We start from the raw sequence: 19,087 nt of genomic DNA on the forward strand, positions 1-19,087 counted from the left end.
TCTTCATAGCAACTCGGAATGTAATTTATCATGTCAGTATTCCCAATTTTGCCAGTATTTTTTCAATTTCGCAAGTGGGTCAAGTTAGTATAAGGTGGTGAAATATTTACTCCTTTTTTTTTATCATTTTCATCAACACTTGCGGTGAAGCTGTGGCTGAAATGCGTTCACATATGTTCTGAGTTTGTATCCGGTTTCTTTTGTTGCCTGAATCCTTGATCAAACGAGCACACCCACTCTATCACAAGACGGGGGGGCGGAGTCAGCAGTCAAAGTCCGCGACAGGTGAGCGGCTCTCGCGCACACGACAAGCCAACCAGGAAAAGACAAGAGTAACCTGCAGTATGAGTGTTAGGGTTTTCAAAATAAACACGGGACACTGCTGGCTCACATCCTTTTAGCCTTGTGATCATTTGAAATGACTGTTTATTACTGTAATGAGGATGTGAATCATGAGACATTCAACCAAAGAGTGATTTCCCCTCTTAAACTGTTTAACTTTATTATTTTTAGAAGGCGTAAAGATGTTAAGGCATCCAGTATTTCACAGGAAACATTGCAAATATTCGAGAAAATTGCAAATATTCGCCGTAGAAATTAAACAATTTTGTGCAACAGAACTGTATGTAGTTGTATTTTCTCGGTCATTTAATCTTCTTGTGACCCTCTCAGATTCATTTTGGCACTGAAAGCATTACAGATCAGTGATAACGACAATAACCTTTATCTAAATATAAGAAGAGCTTCAGAGTCAAGAATAAAGACAAAATATTTACTGCATAGTCATGGTCAAGTCAATTCATTTATAGAGAACATTTAAAAACAACAGACTTTGACCAAAGTGTTTTACACTGAGATTAAAATTATGGGATTATTTGATTGATGGTTACAATCAAACAGAAACACAGGATCAAAATAACAACATGGACATAAATAAGAGAAAATCACATAAAATTACAACACAAACAGCAACAATAAATAAAATATAATATTACATAACAGTAAGCAGAAAGTAACTTGTGATTTTGGATAAATGGGAAGAACTAAATCAATAAAACAGACAAACTCAAAACCTGATACCGTTTTAAAGTGTTATGTATTTACTGAACCTTGTGTCTAAGTGTTTTCTAAAGGAAGTTACATTTTAAGTTCTACTTTGAAAACCATGACAGGAAAGGTGGTTGTATTCCTGCGATCTTGACTCTGCTGGATCCTCTGGCAGAGTTGTGAGGAACAGACAGGAACTTCGTGTCTAACCTGGAAAGTAGAGTGAAACAGGAGGTGATAAACAAACATACTGACCGGAGAAGTTATAACAATAATGCATAAACATGGCTTTGTCGGAACTGTACACCGAGGTAAGAGAAAAACTCCCTGACATTTATTTATTTATTATCACAGTAGAGATAATTCCCATACTGTTGGTTTACAGAGACATATGGAAACTTGGTCAAGGCTCATGTCAAGTGCATAGATGTAGTGGAAGCTGGATCCACAGGAATTTAATGTCTAAGTGTTGAATTGTTTACTCTCACACAACATTTAAAATGTAAATCTTCTTTATTTTATAACATATAGTGCAATAGGAACTAAACTTGGGGGCACAAAATTTACTATAAGTTATTGTTCGCATAGGAAATGGTCTCATATTTATAGAGAAAATCATGTTTCAATGATTTCTACAATACAATAAGCATTGGTAAATTAACCTGCCACCTTTGTGATCTGCTCCCTCAGTACAACAGAGTGTGGATTCCAGATGTGGAACATGTGTGGCAATCAGCAGAGATTAGGAGAGACTACCACTTTGGGGATAATGTTCTTGAATTGCTCCTGGAAGATGGAACTGTGAGTAAAAATGTTACTTATATATAATAAAACTTTCACATGTAGCTTTAATAGTTTTATGATGGTGAGGAGCAGCAGCTGCTGATCTGACTCTTTTACATAACCTGTCGCTGTGAAGGAGCACTACTACCCTGTTGACTCGTCACAACCACAACTCCCTCCTCTCCGCAACCCGGACATCTTGGTGGGAGAGAATGACCTCACTGCTCTCAGCTACCTCCATGAACCTGCGGTCCTGCACAATCTCAAAGTGCGATTCGTGGAGTCCAGAATCATCTATACCTACTGTGGTAGGTATTGAGAGAAGCCTTTGACTGTCTAGCAGCATGTAAGCGTTGAGGTGGTGCGTGTTCTTTGCTCAGCCTGTAATGTTTCCTCTTTTTCAGGTATTATACTGGTGGCTGTAAATCCTTACAAACAGCTTCCCCTCTACGGAGACGCAATCATTAATGCTTACTCAGGCCAGAACGTGGGAGACATGGACCCTCACATATTTGCAGTGGCAGAGGAGGCTTACAAACAGATGGCCAGGTAAAGAAAAACTCAGATAATCACATAGATTATTTTCTTGATTAATCAGTTAGTTGTTTGGTCTTCAAAATGTCAGAAAATGGTGAAAAATGTCAATCACTGTTTCCCAAAGCTCATCATGCAACCTAATATGTCTTGCTATGTACCAACCAACAGTCCACAACCCAAAGATGTTCTGTTTTCTATCATAGAGGACTAAAGAATCCAGAAAATATTCACATTTAAGAAGCATGAATCAGAGAATTTTTTTCTTAAAATATGACTCAAACGATTAATTGATTATCAAAATAGTTAGCAGTTAATTATGATTAATCAACTTATCGTTGCAGCTCTAGTGTAGTTGTGTTATGCTCCCTTTTCTTTCTCAGAAACCACAAGAACCAGTCTATCATCGTCAGTGGTGAATCTGGAGCCGGTAAAACAGTGTCTGCTCGATATGCTATGAGGTACTTTGCTGTTGTCAGCAAATCTGGCAGTAAGACTCGAGTTGAAGACAAAGTCCTGGCATCCAATCCAATAACAGAGGTATGATTTTTACTGGTCTAGGGGCAAAAAGAGGGCAGCCTCACTCATTTTAACACAGCCCTGCTCACAAGGCTGTGTTAAAATGAAAAACACATACAGGAGCTATTATTTCTATTAAAGACTGTTAATGTTTCAACACTTTGACAAAAACATAAACATATACTGACATGATTAATAAATTAACTTAAAAATAGACCTAATAACTTTTTTTTCTCAGGCAATAGGAAACGCAAAGACAACCAGGAATGACAACAGCAGCCGTTTTGGGAAATACACCGAGATCAGCTTTGACAGGAGGCACCGGATTATCGGCGCGAATATGAGGACCTACCTGTTAGAGAAATCCAGAGTCGTTTTTCAGGTATTGTATAAAATGAGGATGATGTTGAGTGTTATTTTTTACTAATTTTGGATCTTTTCTGATGGTATTCTGTTGTTTTCAGACAGACAATGAGAGGAATTATCACATTTTCTACCAGATGTGCTCCTGTGCACAGCTGCCAGAGTTCAAGAACCTAAGACTGTGTGAGTGTTCATGCTGAGGGTTTATTCTGAAGGTTTGACTCTGGTCCACTGCTGCTGTGTTTAATCTAATTTATTGTGTGATTGTTTTATTGTTCTTCCTTTTAACTGCAGTGAGTGCAGATGAGTTCCGGTACACATGCTTGGGTGGTGAGATCACTATCGAAGGTGTAGATGACAAGAAAGAGATGGAAGAGACTCGACGGACCTTCTCGCTGCTGGGTAAAGGGTGCTTCAGCTGTTAGACTATTACCTTTTAGTGTGACTTACATGTTCATTTTGCCCTCTTCTCTTTGATTCTCCAGGGCTGAAGGAAGACTTCCAGTCAGATGTCTTTAAAGTTTTGGCAGCCATTCTGCATTTGGGCAATGTGGAGATCAAGAACTCTGGAGATGACAAATCATCAGTTTCTGTGAGTCTCGAAGCCTTAAATTAGTTTTTTGTGTGCAAGTTTAGATCTTAAAACACTAACCTGGTTAACTGCAAAACTTGATTTGAATATCTTTTAGCCCAGTGATCCACATCTGGCAGTCTTCTGTGAGTTGTTGGATGTGAGTGCAGCAGGGTTGGTGCGTTGGTTGTGCCATCGGAGGATTGTTATGGTGACTGAGACGGTGGTGAAGCCAGTACCCAAACACCAGGCAGTAAATGCCAGAGATGCCCTCGCCAAACAGATCTACGCCCTCCTGTTCGACCGTATTATTAACAGGATAAACACAGCGCTGCAGGTCCCAGGAAAACAACATGCTTTCATAGGTGTTCTGGACATTTATGGGTAATGCAGATTGTTTTCTTCTGCTGTTTGATATATTTTGGTCTCTTTTGCTGCCATTTTTGACCTGAACTTATTGGGGGTTTTTTTGTCCTCAGCTTTGAAACGTTTGACATCAACAGCTTTGAGCAGTTTTGTATCAACTATGCAAATGAAAAGCTTCAACAGCAGTTTAATCTGGTATGCATTGCCAGCGTCCCAAATCCTTGCAAAACATTGCATACACCTCTTCATCGACTGAGAGGGTTATTCTGTTGTCTCTCTTATTTTCACTCAGCATGTGTTCAAGCTGGAGCAAGAGGAGTACATGAAAGAAGACATCCCATGGACGCTGATAGATTTCTATGACAATCAACCGGTCATTGACCTGATCGAAGCTAAGATGGGGATCCTGGACTTGCTTGATGAAGAATGTTTGGTAAGATAGAACCGGACATGATTTGGACTTTTACAATTCTGTTTCTGTTTTTATGATTGCTGTCACTCTTATACTGTACATGTGTCCTTCTACTTTATAGTTTCCTAAAGGCACCGATCAAAGCTGGCTGCAAAAGCTGCACAACTACCTAGACGCCAATCCACTGTTTGAGAAGCCCAGGTTATCAAATGAGGCGTTTGTGATACAACACTTTGCTGACAAGGTGGAGTCAGATAAGAGACACATTTCTTGCTAATCTCAGTTCAAACTAAAAGTAGCACAAAAACCTTAACATTTTAATCATTTGCGTTAGAATTACTCCTACTGTTATTGACTATTAATGCTCTTGTATTTCTGGCAGATGCCTTCTTTTTCTAACTTTGTCAGTCTGTTTGCTCAACAGGTGGAGTATCAGTGCAAAGGTTTTCTTGAGAAGAACCGAGATGCTCTCTATGAAGAACTGATTGACATTATGAGAGCTAGTAAGGTAATCAAAGGCCCTCAGAAAGACATAAGAAATACAGTAGAATAATAAGATTCAATACCTGAAGAAGAGATAATCACAGTGGTCACAAAAACAAATAAAATGTTTCTGTATTATAAAAGCTACTCCGTGCAGCATTATTTTTTTCTCATTTTAACATATTTCTCCTACTTGCAACTGTTATCAGTGTCCTTTTGTGGCCAACTTTTTCCAAGAGGAGGAGCAAAACAGTCGGGGCACTAAAAGTGTCAAAGTAAGGCCCGCCAGGCCTGGAGTGAAACCAGCCAATAAACAGCTGAGAACCTCTGTTGGAGATAAGGTGAAAATATTTACTCTCTCTGCTCGCTGGAGATTGAAGTTTCCATAATATATTTACCAGCTTGCATGAGACATAACTGAGTTAGTATGCTGTATTTTCACCCATTCTCATAAATCTTGTGCTTGAATGCAGTTCTGCAGCTCCCTCTCCTTACTGATGGAAACACTGAATGCTACCACCCCTCACTATGTGCGCTGCATTAAGCCTAACGACGAAAAGTTCCCGTTTGAGTGAGTACTAATGAAACTTGTTATTGACAGATTAACATGATCCACTCTGTATTTGTCTGAATCACATTCACATGTTCGTGTTTTTGGTCTAAGAGAGTGTGTGTATGCGTGTTTTGAGGTATGACTCCAGAAGGGTGGTTCAGCAGCTGCGAGCCTGTGGAGTCCTTGAAACTATTCGTATCAGTGCTCAGAGCTATCCGTCCAGGTGATTCTCTATTACTAGGTTTCAGTCATCCAAATTACATTGTTTTAATCTGCCTATGCTCATGTTGCTCTGGCTCACATGTTTTGTTTGCAGGTGGACATATGTTGAGTTTTACAGTCGATACAGTATCCTAATGACTCATCAGGAAGCAGGCCTCAGTGACAAGAAACAGACCTGCAAGGACGTACTGCAGAGGCTGATTCAGGTAAGCAGCATCTTTATCTGCCTCTTGCTACAGCCTCGTGATTAATTATCATGCACTGTATCTCTTTGTGTTACTTTTGCCCCTTGTCTCAATCTCCAGGACTCTAACCAATACAAGTTTGGTCGGACAAAGATCTTCTTCCGAGCTGGTCAAGTAGCTTATCTAGAGAAGCTGCGTCTGGACCGACTCAGAGGAGCCTGCATTACCATCCAGAAACACGTCCGTGGGTGGAGCCAGAGGAGGAAGTACATGTGCATGAGACAGGCAGCCATCATCATCCAACAGTACATCCGAGGAAAGAGGACAATACGGTTAGAGGCATTCACTGAAGGTTTTGTTGTCCTGCATCCTTAGTTGTATCTGTTAGAATTTTGACATTAATACCTGCTTTGTTCTTAAAACTGAAGTAAAACAGTGAGTGCTGCAACACTGAAGAGGGGCTGGGCTTCACTGGTGATCCAGAGGCATTGGAGAGGCTACCGTATGAGACAGATCTACCATATAGTCCGCCTGGCCTCCATCACCATCCAGGCTTTCACACGAGGTTGGATGGCCCGTAAACGCTACAAGAAGGTCTGTAACTGAGGGATCATTATTTAATCGCTTGTGTAATTTAGTTTGTTGAAAATACAACATATAATTTCACACAATTAACACCCTGCTATCTCTTTTTTACCTCTCAGATGATGGAAGAACAGAAAGCTTTGGTTCTACAGAAGTATGCCAGAGCATGGCTGGCACGGCGGCGATTTCAAACCATGCGTCGGCTGGTGCTTAACGTTCAGCTCTCCTACAGGGTCCAGCAGCTTAGAAAGAAGATTGATGAGCAGGTAAAGATGCTTCCAAAGTTACTTCAGCTGTTTCTTGAAGAAGACATACTATCTGTTAATGAATCGATGTTTCCTTACAGAATAAAGAGAACCGTGGGTTGATGGAAAGACTGACAAGCTTGGCCAACACTCATTCTCAAACTGTGGACAGACTTCATGGTCTGGAGACAAAGCTGGAAAAATCATCCAACCAGAAGGCATCTTTGGAGGCAAGAGAGAAGAAAGTGAAAGAAGATGCTAGTCTGGTCAGTCTTGAAGTTAATGCTGATACAGTTGTGCGTTTCTTTTCAGATTTTGTTTGCTGAAAAATTAGACTTTATGAGCGTAAAACGTATTTTTATTCTCACTCTAGACAATTGCTCAGCTTCAAAATGAGATGGATGCACTAACCCTTGAAAAGCAGAACTTGGAGAAAAAGTTTGAATCTTCCACCAAAGAGGCAAATGGTAATAGTCTAGAGTCTACGTTCTTATGTATGCAACCAATAATGTAATTTGTACCAAAATTGTGACCGGCCATACACTCTTTCAGAGAGCTTTGATCAAATAAAGATGAATCTGCTAGAGGAGAAAGAAAACGAAGCAAGGCTTAGGAAGTAAGTAACAAAAATGCAACTTCGTCTCCAGTGTGAAGCAAATATTTTCGTTATTGTTGCTCCACTTGTTCAATTGAATTCAGGTTTCTGATAAGATCATTCTTGGCAGAATTGCAGAGAACAACATTGAGATCCAGAGACAGGACCACGAGAAGGAGGTGGAAACTCTGAAAGAGGAGATAAAGAGATTGAAAGAAGAGAGAGTCAGTCTGCAGAGAAAGCTGGAGGAGGGGGGCCAGGTGAACTCTGACCTGCAGGAACAGGTCATCCAGCTCTCCAAGCATGTCAAGGCTATTCCAGAGCTACGCAGAGATCTCAATAACATGCAAAATCAGAGGAATAACATTGACCGAAAGATGAAAGAACAGTCAGAACAAGCAAGAGGTACAGATGTTTCCTGATGTAACTTCAGTTTCTTATGTTAGAAGATAAATGAGGATAGTATTTAGCTGATGAACGAATAACCCCAACACATTTTTTATTGTTTCTGTAGTTAAAATGAAGGAGATTACAAAACAACTTCTCGGTGGTGTTGTTGAAGAGGAGGTTCTTTTGGGGTAATCCAAATATTTTAGGTTTTCACTTTTTCTCACTTAGTTGTTCTTATCTCATTAAAGGATTCATTATTTCATATTGTTTTTCTAAAGGCTAACTCAAAACTCCGACTCTGAGAAGATGTATGAAGTTGAAGACATGCTGACAGCCTTCGATGGCATGCAGAAAGCTACCAGGTCTATTTTTTTTTCCTGAGAATCATAACAATCCTTTCACTTAATATCAGTTTTGTACCTGTGTAACAAACCTGCTTAATCCTGTTTGACACAGTTTCATTTTTGTGTGCAGAATACTGGAAAACCACCAGAGGGAGCAAAAGGAAAGCTATGAGACCCAAGTTGAGGGCTTGAAATTGAAACTGGACCACCTTCAAAATGAGAACAACAAGCTGCAAAACCTGTTCCAGGAGAAAAGTAATGTCAATGAGAAAATTCTCCAAGAGGTGTCCAGGCTCAGGAGTGAGAACTCGGTACATTGTTGAATTTTTGTCTCTGTATTTTAATTCCTTGCTGGGATGGATGCAGTTCTGAATGTGCAAGTTTGTGCTTTCCCTTGTTTGATGTAATCCACAGGTTCTACCTGAGCTGAAACTGCAGGTTTCAGAGCTGCAAAGACAAAAGCAAGAGCTAGAGGTCCATGTAGAGGAGCAGAACATAGAGTTAACAGGTAGGTTTACCTCTGCGCAGATTTGTCTATCAGTTATTTGCAATAAAAATCACTTTTGTAGGTATTTAACTTCTTTTTTTGCACGTTTTTTCATCTATGTCATTTGAAAGAAAAAACAGAGGAGATCACCAACATCCTTCAGAAGAAGATTCAAGAAGAGAGTTCACAACGCAGGTAAAACACTCAAATTGAAGTCTCTTTCTTGATTATGGATGCAATGGTGATTCCTCAGTTGTCCTGATTTGTTCAGATTTCAGTGTCAGTCGGCGTGATTTGTGTTGCTATTTAGGCACTTTGAGGAGAAAGCTGAAGTGTTGGAGGAGGTGAAGACGGATCTTCAAGGCAAAGTAGAGGACCTACAAGAGGAGAATGATCACTTGAAAAGACAGCACATGATGGAGAGCGAGGCCAAGATGAGACTGAGACAAGAGGCTTCACAGTTAACTGCTGAGAATATGGTATGTGTGGATAAAGAGGCGAGAATGGTTACAGTACCAACGTGTGAATGTGTATCTTGTCTGTAACAAAGATGATAACAAATTCTTCTTTTCTTTCAGGACTTTGAGGAGCAGCTTGATCAGAAGGACAGATTAATAAAGAAACTCCAGAATCAAATAAAGAGCCTTGAAACATCTCACAAAGGTAGAGTTGTGGCTTTTACATGATAATTGTCAAAAAAATATATAACTTCTCCATGTTCATAACTTTATTGTTTCTCACACAGCCAAGCAAACGCCGGCGCCTGCTCTTCCTAAAGATTACCTCGGCATGTTGGAGTACAAGAGAGACGATGAATCCAAGCTTGTCCAAAACATCATTCTGGGTATTTTTCCTTTATTTTTATGAGTCTAATATAGTCACATTCATTCATTTCTGCCTTTCTCCCGGTGCTGTTATAGCTGAGGTCCTCTGTGACTTTCAGCCGGAATAAACAGACAGATGTAGTGATAACTGAATAAATGAGGTGATATTCTCCTACAAATGTGTCACAATCTGCCTGCTAGATCTGAAGCCTAAAGGTGTGGTGGTCAACATGATCCCCGGTCTGCCGGCGTACATCCTCTTCATGTGCGTCCGCCATGCCGACTACCTGAACGACGATGCCAAACTCAAGTCTCTTATGAATGGAATTATCACTGCTGTCAAAAAGGTCATCATGGTGAGATTAATTCTAAGTTTATTGGCCCTTATCGCTACGCAGAGCTGCTAAATGAAGAATAAATATAGTAAAAAAGCAATTATTAATGACAATATCTAAGATCGTGGACTGCAGCCAGTATGTTGGCAGGAGTTTAGTTTACTTCAGTTATTTTACATTGAGATATTGATGATCTGAGGAAGATTAAAGGCCTGCATTAAAGTAAACTTACAAATTGCACAAATAACGGAGCCAATAAAATATCACCTCTCAAAACAATTTAAACAAAATTTCATTACACAACTACATGTTCCTGTTTCAGACTCACCACAAAGACTTTGAGTTGCTGTCATTCTGGCTGTCCAACATGTACCAGCTGCTCAACTGTCTGAGGCAGTACAGCGGAGAAGAGGTGTGGATTTACCTTATTTACTCATCGGGTCACTTTTGTGGTTTTTGTCCGTCGATAATGTCGCATATACAATAGCAGGCATATTTTGACATTCTCTTGTTTTGCTGTTGTTCACAAAAGGAGTTCATGAAACAAAATACTCCCCGTCAGAATAAGAACTGCTTGCAGAATTTCGATTTGTCAGAACACAGGCAGATTCTCAGCGACCTGGCCATCCACATCTACCACCAGTTCATCACGGTCATGGAAAAAACCCTCGCTCCAGCCATCGGTATTAGACACAGCTCATTATTGCGGCATGATAAATGCACATGATTTTGATTGTGGTTTACTTTAATAGGTGCCATAAAATGTGCTTCTTATCTGTCTTGATCAACAGTACCCGGCATGCTGGAGCACGAGAGTTTACAGGGAATTTCCAGCATGAAGCCAACAGGCTTCAGGAAACGTTCCAACAGCCTCTATGAGGACTCAGAGAACTACACCATCTCCTTCATCATTCAGCAGCTCAGTCACTTTCACTCCACCATGAGCCAGCACGGCATGGAGCAAGGTCTCATCAAACAGGCTATCAAGCAACTGTTCTTCCTTGTTGGTGCGACCACCCTCAACAACATCATGCTCCGCAAAGATATGTGCTCCTGCAGGAAAGGAATGCAAATCAGGTGTGTGTGTGTGGTTGTTTTGTGATTTTTTAATGAATGACAATAAAAAAAGGGTCAGTCTCACAGCTTTTCTGTTTGTTTAGATGTAACATCAGTTATCTGGAGGAGTGGCTGAAGGAGAAGGACCTTCAGAGCTCTAACGCCATAGATACTATGAAGCCGTTGTCTCAGGCTGCCTGGCTCCTGCAAGTCAACAAGTCCACCGATGACGACGCCAAGGAGATCACTGAAAAATGCACTGAGCTCAACCCTGTTCAGGTACTTTATTAAGTGCCATATGTTGCACTTTTTGATATCAGAAACTCCAGCTTCACATTAAAGTAAAACAAAACTCTCATTTAATTTTATAGATTGTCAAGATTTTGAATTCGTACACACCCATCGATGACTTTGAGAAACGGGTGGCATCATCATTCGTCCGCAAAGTTCAGGTAAGCTCTATTGATTGTTTTCTAATTTTAATGTAACAGGACTTTCTCAATTTAAAATACTGTGTAATGTTATGAAATATGTGCCATTCTTGCACTTCACTAAATAAGCCTGAATCTGCTCTTTGTTGTAGTCACTTCTACAAGATCGTGAAGGGTCGACACAGCTGATGCTGGACACAGATTATCGTTTCCAGGTCACGTTTCCTTTCTGCTCATCCTCGCAGGCTCTGGAGCTGCTGCAAGTCCCGAGCAGCCTTAATCTGGGCTTCCTCACCAGGATCTGACTCAGCCGGCCTTTGACCTTTCTCTCTTTATTCCTGACTCATAGCACTGTGGCCTACGGCTATATGTTGTGTATGTATAAATATGTAAACACTTTTAATAAATGATGTTTTTAAAATAAATGCAGGGACGGAGCCAGGAAAGATACTGAAGTCATGTTTCCTCTCTGCTCTGTGAGGAAATTACAACCAGGCTCCAGAAGGAAAGTCTTCTTTAATTGCTTGAATTTTCATATTTTATTTATTCAAGTATTTTTGTAAATCTTATTAGAGCAGGAACATCACTGAATAGTTAAATGACAAAACAGCCTGCAGCCATTTTAATAATAGTTATTTTTAAATCAAAAATACCTGTTTTTAAAAATTTGTCTCCTTTTGTGTTTTCTGTCTGTAACTGTGTGTTTTTATTTGTGCTGCTGCCTGTCTCACTTGTCTCTTAGTCTCAACGGGACTCTCCTGGTTAAATAAAGGTTAAATAAAAACTTCAGCCATTTTCTGGTTTCAGCTTCTCCAATGTGAGGATTGGCTGTATTACTTTGTTTTATGTCATGATAAGCTGAACATCTGACTTTTGGACCATAACAAGACGTCTGAGGACTTCAGCTCTGACTCTGGGAAAGTGGGATGGACTTTTTTTTTTTCATTTTCATTATTTTCTGACATTTCATGGACCAAATAATGAAGTTTCAAGTTTATTGTCATGTACTTGTAACAATGCAACATCATTACCTGTAATGAAAATCTTAGACTCAGAGTCAACTCAACTTTACATAATAAATAAAATAAGTCAAATAGTATTATAAGTAGCCAACAAAGGCAAAAGGGCAATAAGTAAAAAGCCTATTTAGTGATTAAAATAAAACAGTGTTTACATAGTAATTATAAGGTCTGGAGTGCAAGGAAGAATAATAATAACAATAATAACAATAACAATATGATTCCAATAATGATAATAAATATAATAACAAGAATAATAACCTTTAGTATCTTAAATAGTTTTGGGAAAAACAGGTATGCAGTGTAGTACTGATATGAATTAAAGTGACTTAGTGTATGTAAGCAATGTAAACAATAGATGGTAAACAGCATGCAATCATTAGTAATCATTCAATGAAATGATTATTCAAGAAAATAATCAGTATATTAATTGATAATGATAATAGTAGTTAGTTGCAGCCCTAAATTTTATTTTCCAATATCAAGGTGTGAATGCTGATTACTCAAAGTCTTGTTTATATTGCTGAATAAACGTCTGGCAGGCAAACAGTGAATTCATATTATAATATTTTTTCATTTTGTTGTCTTCAAAGTAGTCCAATTAAATATAAATAGTATAGAGGATCTGGAATATCCCACAATTTAATACTCAAAAACTGTAGATTATATCCACCACCAAATTTCAGAATGTCTAGAAAAATTACAGTCGATAAAATGTGAAAGTAGCTTGAAATGTATTTTAAATTTAACAGTATTTTGAATAATTTACTCATAAGAGAGGATTAGATGAAATGTATAATTACTTTAATATGTTTAACATATATTTTCATGTGCGGATACATTTACTTAATAGTTGATCCCATTAAAATAAATGGTTTTATATGTGAAAATGCCGCAGTGCGCTACATTTAATCTGCTCTGTTTTTTTCAGTGTTGTGTTTTCCATGTCGACAGTATGAAAACGCATCATGAAGCTGTAGTGTAGTGAGGCTGTAGTGCCGCTGAGGATGCAGCCTGTGTAGCAGCAGCAGCAGCAGCATCACCAGGATGCAGGATCCTCCTCCTCCTCCTCCTCCTCCTCCTCTGGAAACTGGAGGAGCATCTTCTCCCTCTGACGTCATGACAGCAGCATCAGCTGTTAGCTCCGCTTTAAGCCTTTTCGCTGCCGATCGCTGCCTGCACAAAGCAAATATATGAGATCCCCTCTAATCCCTGAAATGGCGACACAGGAGGTACAGCTGAATGAGACCCTGGCACATCTCAAAACGGAATCGGAGACGCTGAAGACGAAGCTGGAGGAGGAAAGAGCGAAGCTGCACGATGTCGAGCGTGAGTGTTGAAAATGGAGAGGCCTCGATTCACCCCTGCGTCCACAGTGGGACGGGACAAATGGCATCAAATGTGTTATTACAGCTTTATGTGTTTCCGTGAGAGGTCGTAGATTGCCACTTTTTTTTTTTTTTATAGAGATGCGAATTAGCCGGAACAGATTATTGACCTGATTGTCCTAACGTTACCTCAGATTTGACAGGCGATTTGAGCAGGATGTTTGTTTGCTTCCCCATTTTACAGCTCAGTGCTCCCATCCCAATTTCTACTATATGTCCTAGTAATGTCCAATCATGTTTCAGCAATGTGGCAATAATATAGATAGAAATGTGAGAAAAAAACAACTAGAAATTAGATATTTGTAACGCATCATATTTATACGAGCTACTTGAGGACATGACAGATTAAGATTACTCAATATATTCCCCCATTTAGAGCAGGCCTACTGTAGTTTAATCCTTATTGCTGCTAGGAATATTAATCGAGGGTGTATACAGTAGGAGGTTTAATGTAATGTACATTGTGTGTGTGTGTGTGTGTGTGTGTGTGTGTGTGTGTGGGTATGACTTTAATCACTTTCAGGGACACAAACAAGACTTAAGACCAGTTAATTTTGGACAGCTTGTACAATTAGGGACAGAAGCTGTGTCCCCAGTTGCTAAAATGCTGATTTTTGGGACATTTGTTATGGTTAGGGTTAGAGTAAGTCTCCAGGAAATTAATGTAAGTCTATGTAAATACGCCAGAAATGACGTAAATCTGTGTGTGTATGTGCAGTACATCAGGTGGCAGAGAAGGTGGAGGGGCTCGGCCAGTTTGTCATGAAGACTCGAAGAACTCTGAAGGGACATGGAAACAAAGTTCTGTGTATGGACTGGTGTAAGGACAAGAGGAGGATCGTCAGCTCCTCTCAGGTAACTTTATGCTCCTGATTCTGTTTTTTCTTTATTTCCTTTTAACTCTGGTTTTCTACTTTGGTCAGTTTGTAATCAGACTTACTCAAAATAGTACCTGTTTTTTCATATTATACTTGTTCTCGTCTCTTCATGCAGGATGGAAAAGTGATTGTGTGGGATGCTTTCACTACCAACAAGGTAACTCCTCTTTTTCAATGTGCAGGTATTTTATTACAGAATGAAAACCACCAGGACTACTTTAGTAAAATGTTCAGATATTTGAAGCCATGAAAAGCTTGTTACAAACTAGTTTTTCATCTGTGCTTCCCTAGTTGACATTGTGAACATCCTTAATGATTTAAAGCAGTTCTCAACCTTTTTGGGCTTGTGACGCTTTGAGTTGTGAGGATAATAATGAGTGTTTAGTGTTTGGTATTTCCCAAGACAAAAGCAAAAATTGAGAAAATAAACATTTTTGTAACAGAAATGGGTTTTTTGGGGGAATCATTGGCCTAAATCAAATTCATATTAACAAAGATGCAAATAACAATAATGTTAGTGTAATAAATTAATCAAAAACATGAAAAGACACAGCAAAATTAGATCATATTAGGCCTATTGATATATTGATATATATAAGACAAGAATACATACCTAAAGCTTATAAAATGTGGGTTATTTACATCATTGTTCATATAAACTGAAATGAACCTTTTATAAATTGTTGTGTAAGTTATAGAGGGTTGCAGTTTTTTTGAAAATGTATCTGTGGAGCCTCAAATTGAGAATTTCATTTTCTCTGATATCATGACGAAAATCAAATCTATGAGCCATAACGGATAGGAGGAGGCATGGAGGATATCCACATCATCATTGCTCATATAAAGGGCTGAAAGTTGACCTTTAAAAACTAATTCCAGCATTTTTTGAGTTTTGAACAAACTGTATCATCCTCAGTGTCTAATGTCTAACAGTCTACAGCTCACTGTTCTGCTCTAATTATGCCTAATGAATTTGATTCATCTCACTGTCCTGCAGCGTTTCATGCAGCTTTGTCTTTTGATGTTTATTAGGAGCACGCTGTGACAATGCCGTGCACCTGGGTGATGGCCTGTGCCTACGCCCCCTCCGGCTGCGCTGTAGCTTGCGGGTGAGTGACGATCTGTGCGTAGTGTATCATCTGTCTGGTGATCTATTTTTCTTTTACTAAACTGGCTTTGTGTTCTGTCCCAGGGGCTTGGACAACAAATGCTCTGTTTATCCTCTTTCCCTGGACAAGAATGAGAATTTGGCTGCGAAGAAGAAATCAGTGGCCATGCACACAAACTACTTGTCTGCCTGTAGCTTCACCAACTCAGATATGCAGGTGAAAATATCCACCACACTCATCCTTTTAGCTTCTTCTTCTTCTTCTCTTTTCATCTTCTATTTCTGTCTCATTATTAATCAGAAATCACTGCCGTCTATGTTCCAGTGAAAAGAGCTTTGTTAATAATTCACAGCAGCCAGTTGCTCTTGGTTTAATGTCCTGGTCACATGATGTTTCACCCAGCAAAGGCAATCCATTTATAGCAGTGTGTTAGCCCATATCGACTCTGCCCAAACATCAGAGTAACCGTTATTCTTCTTCCTCCTCATCATCTGTCCGTGTTAAAGATCCTGACGTCCAGTGGGGATGGAACATGTGCATTATGGGATGTCGAGAGTGGGCAGCTGTTGCAGAGTTTCCATGGACACGCAGCAGACGTGCTCTGTCTGGACCTGGCCCCCTCTGAGACTGGAAACACATTTGTTTCGGGGGTGAGAGCAGCTCTTACTACTTACTGCTTATCACTATTTCAGCTTCACAGAATTATTTACATCATCTTATGATTTTTTCCTACATGGTTCTGTTTTTATTGCAGGGCTGTGACAAGAAGGCCAACGTGTGGGACATGCGCTCAGGACAGTGTATTCAGTCTTTTGAAACTCATGAATCAGACATAAATAGTGTTCGGTAAGTGACTCAAAATACGAGTGTATAGATAAGGATTTAATGAGGAACTGTGCTTATATGTTAAAAACCTAGATTTTATATGTGTACATTTTATATGTAATTATAAGAATTTTCAAATTATTCTGATGATATAAGTTTTTGTTTGTAAATATTCCAGTGACAATTGGTGCAGTTTTGCATTTAGAACATCAACCGTCAGCCGTGTTTTGTTTTTTATGCTACCACTAAAAGTCACTTACTGTCAGAAATATTACGATCACATAGAGGGTTTAAAAAACTCATTTGTTATTGTTCCTAACTGTAGCTGTTTCTTCTCTCTTTTTTTAGATACTATCCCAGTGGAGATGCGTTTGCTTCTGGCTCAGATGATGCTACAGTAAGTAATCAGATATTATTTCATGATTTTAACTGCCACAGCTATATACAAAGTGCTATTGGAAACATATTCAGCTCTGTTGAAAATTCAAACATTGACCTTTATTTTTTTACAGTGCCGCCTGTACGACTTGAGGGCAGACAGAGAAGTGGCTATTTATTCCAAAGAGAGCATCATATTTGGAGTCTCCAGTGTTGATTTCTCTCTCAGTGGTAAGATATACACACACACACGTCCCATCCAATATTATTCTGGTTGTTCAATCAATAACCATGCTGTAAAAAAAGCCACGCTGTTAAAAGCTTTGTGTGTGTCTGGGTTTTTTTTTTTTCTTAGGCCGGCTACTGTTTGGCGGCTACAACGACTACACCATAAATGTTTGGGATGTTCTCAAAGGAACGCGGGTGTCTATTCTGTTTGGACATGAGAACCGTGTCAGCACACTGCGTGTTTCCCCAGATGGGACGGCCTTCTGCACAGGCTCCTGGGACCACACTCTCCGGGTACGAGATGTCCGCTATTATTGTCCGATCTGACAACTTTGCAATCTGCATTGACCTCTCTTTAAATATCTTGTAATGATAATTATTTTTTTAAAATTTCAGATCTGGGCTTAAGGATGAAGACGCAGAGGAATAAATGGTAGACAGACCTACTGAAGACACACAGACATTTCTGTTTGCTAGAGTACAATCACAGAAATAGAGACTCTGGTTGTACATAGGGCATATCAATAGCATTGTATATACTCCAGTCTCATGACCTGGGTAGACTGACATATTTCAGAGAGTAATTAAACCAAATGGCACGCGTGTATTACAGTATGATTGAAAGAAAATTGCACAGAAGTACTTATAGTTACAACTTAAGATGTAAAATGTATATTGCAGAAAATAACACTGGTAGTGAATAGCATCAGTCTAGGATAGAAGTGACACAATAAAGTGATGTGTTGTATGTGCCCACATAAAGGACATTAACTTTTTTTTTTTTTTTTTTTGCACAAAAATGATGAAGGTATGCAGGCTGTGGAAGAAAATGGGATACAACACAGCAAAATATTTACAAACAATCTTGGAAAATGGATATCGGCATTAGATAATATGGATTAAAGTACAAACTGATGGTTTATTTAAGCTGGAGATAGATAGCAATTTGATGTACTTTTAATTCTACACCTTGTCCCCCCAACAAGCCTTCTCCAGTTTTGAAAGCAACTGACCTGCCGATATTATTCCAATGTAAAGAAAGCACATTTAAAGATAAATCATTATCCTGATGGTCTTAAGATAAGGTTTACCTGTCATCTCTGTTTGTCTCCAGCTATGGAAGCCACTTACTGCTCGATGTGCACATTCAGTCACTGCAGACACCCTGAACCTGTGGTCCCCCACTAGATATCCAAATGCTAATATATGACATGTTTAAATTCGTAGAATGTACTCCTTCTCATGCGGTTGTCCAGTGGCTGTAATTTCATATTTACTGTAATTATTTTATTGTAGTTTAGTGTACAGTTATACAAGGGACTGTTTATCAAAATATTATCAACATAATAAACTGAGTTTTGAATATCATCACTGTGTTTCTAATTATTGTTCCACTGCTTATCTTACTGGTTTATAATTATTTCCTGTGAAAGGCTAAGTTAATCATTTTTCAAGTCTGTCTTAAAACAATAGTCAGTGAACATTGAAATAGATTTAATCATTCCTCTTGTTTATACTGACCATTAGAAGATCCCGTCATAATGCACTTAGAATGTCAGTGATGGAGGCCACAATCTGCAAGCCTCCTTCTGGGCAAAAATGTATTTAAACGTTTATCTGAAGCTAATATTAAGCTTCCAAATGAGTCAAATCAAGTAGATTACTTTCAACGTTACAGTTACGTTAAAAAGACTGTAAATGTGGCAGATATCCACTTGATATGACTAACTCAGACTGCTGAAACCTCTTAAAAATAAATAATATTAAATATATTTTTACACAAAATGACTGAGTGGACACATTATGGATTTTGGCCCCCATCACTTACATTGAAAGCACATTTGAGGGGGATCTATTAATAGCCAATGTGAACAGGAGGAATGATTACAGCGAGGAAAACCTCTTTCACTGTTCACATGTACAGTCATATAT

General features: G+C 39.0%; 2 protein-coding genes across 2 annotated transcripts; both read left to right on the forward strand.

Moving 5' to 3' along the window:
• The first annotated feature begins 1,195 nt into the window (after positions 1-1,195).
• myo5c (myosin VC) lies at positions 1,196-12,119 on the forward strand. The gene is made up of 40 exons (XM_042411557.1): positions 1,196-1,358; positions 1,738-1,848; positions 1,967-2,138; positions 2,235-2,379; positions 2,748-2,904; positions 3,122-3,265; positions 3,348-3,429; positions 3,541-3,648; positions 3,732-3,838; positions 3,936-4,201; positions 4,297-4,378; positions 4,476-4,616; positions 4,717-4,839; positions 5,020-5,103; positions 5,288-5,419; positions 5,552-5,649; positions 5,768-5,854; positions 5,948-6,059; positions 6,159-6,370; positions 6,467-6,632; positions 6,743-6,889; positions 6,970-7,134; positions 7,242-7,335; positions 7,421-7,484; positions 7,594-7,868; positions 7,978-8,041; positions 8,132-8,215; positions 8,328-8,508; positions 8,612-8,705; positions 8,816-8,879; positions 8,995-9,163; positions 9,263-9,347; positions 9,430-9,528; positions 9,710-9,864; positions 10,166-10,255; positions 10,376-10,526; positions 10,635-10,920; positions 11,004-11,178; positions 11,271-11,351; positions 11,483-12,119. The coding sequence occupies exons 1-40, from the start codon at positions 1,332-1,334 to the stop codon at positions 11,633-11,635; spliced, it is 5,232 nt and encodes a 1,743-aa protein (XP_042267491.1). The 5' UTR covers positions 1,196-1,331; the 3' UTR covers positions 11,636-12,119.
• A 1,130-nt stretch (positions 12,120-13,249) lies between these two features.
• gnb5a (guanine nucleotide binding protein (G protein), beta 5a) lies at positions 13,250-18,523 on the forward strand. The gene is made up of 11 exons (XM_042411610.1): positions 13,250-13,678; positions 14,456-14,592; positions 14,731-14,772; positions 15,648-15,724; positions 15,808-15,940; positions 16,231-16,374; positions 16,479-16,570; positions 16,898-16,946; positions 17,062-17,158; positions 17,283-17,449; positions 17,552-18,523. The coding sequence occupies exons 1-11, from the start codon at positions 13,543-13,545 to the stop codon at positions 17,561-17,563; spliced, it is 1,086 nt and encodes a 361-aa protein (XP_042267544.1). The 5' UTR covers positions 13,250-13,542; the 3' UTR covers positions 17,564-18,523.
• The last annotated feature ends 564 nt before the right edge of the window (positions 18,524-19,087 follow it).

The sequence above is a fragment of the Thunnus maccoyii genome, chromosome 5, assembly GCF_910596095.1.
Source record: "Thunnus maccoyii chromosome 5, fThuMac1.1, whole genome shotgun sequence".
In the NCBI taxonomy this organism is placed as follows: domain Eukaryota; kingdom Metazoa; phylum Chordata; class Actinopteri; order Scombriformes; family Scombridae; genus Thunnus; species Thunnus maccoyii.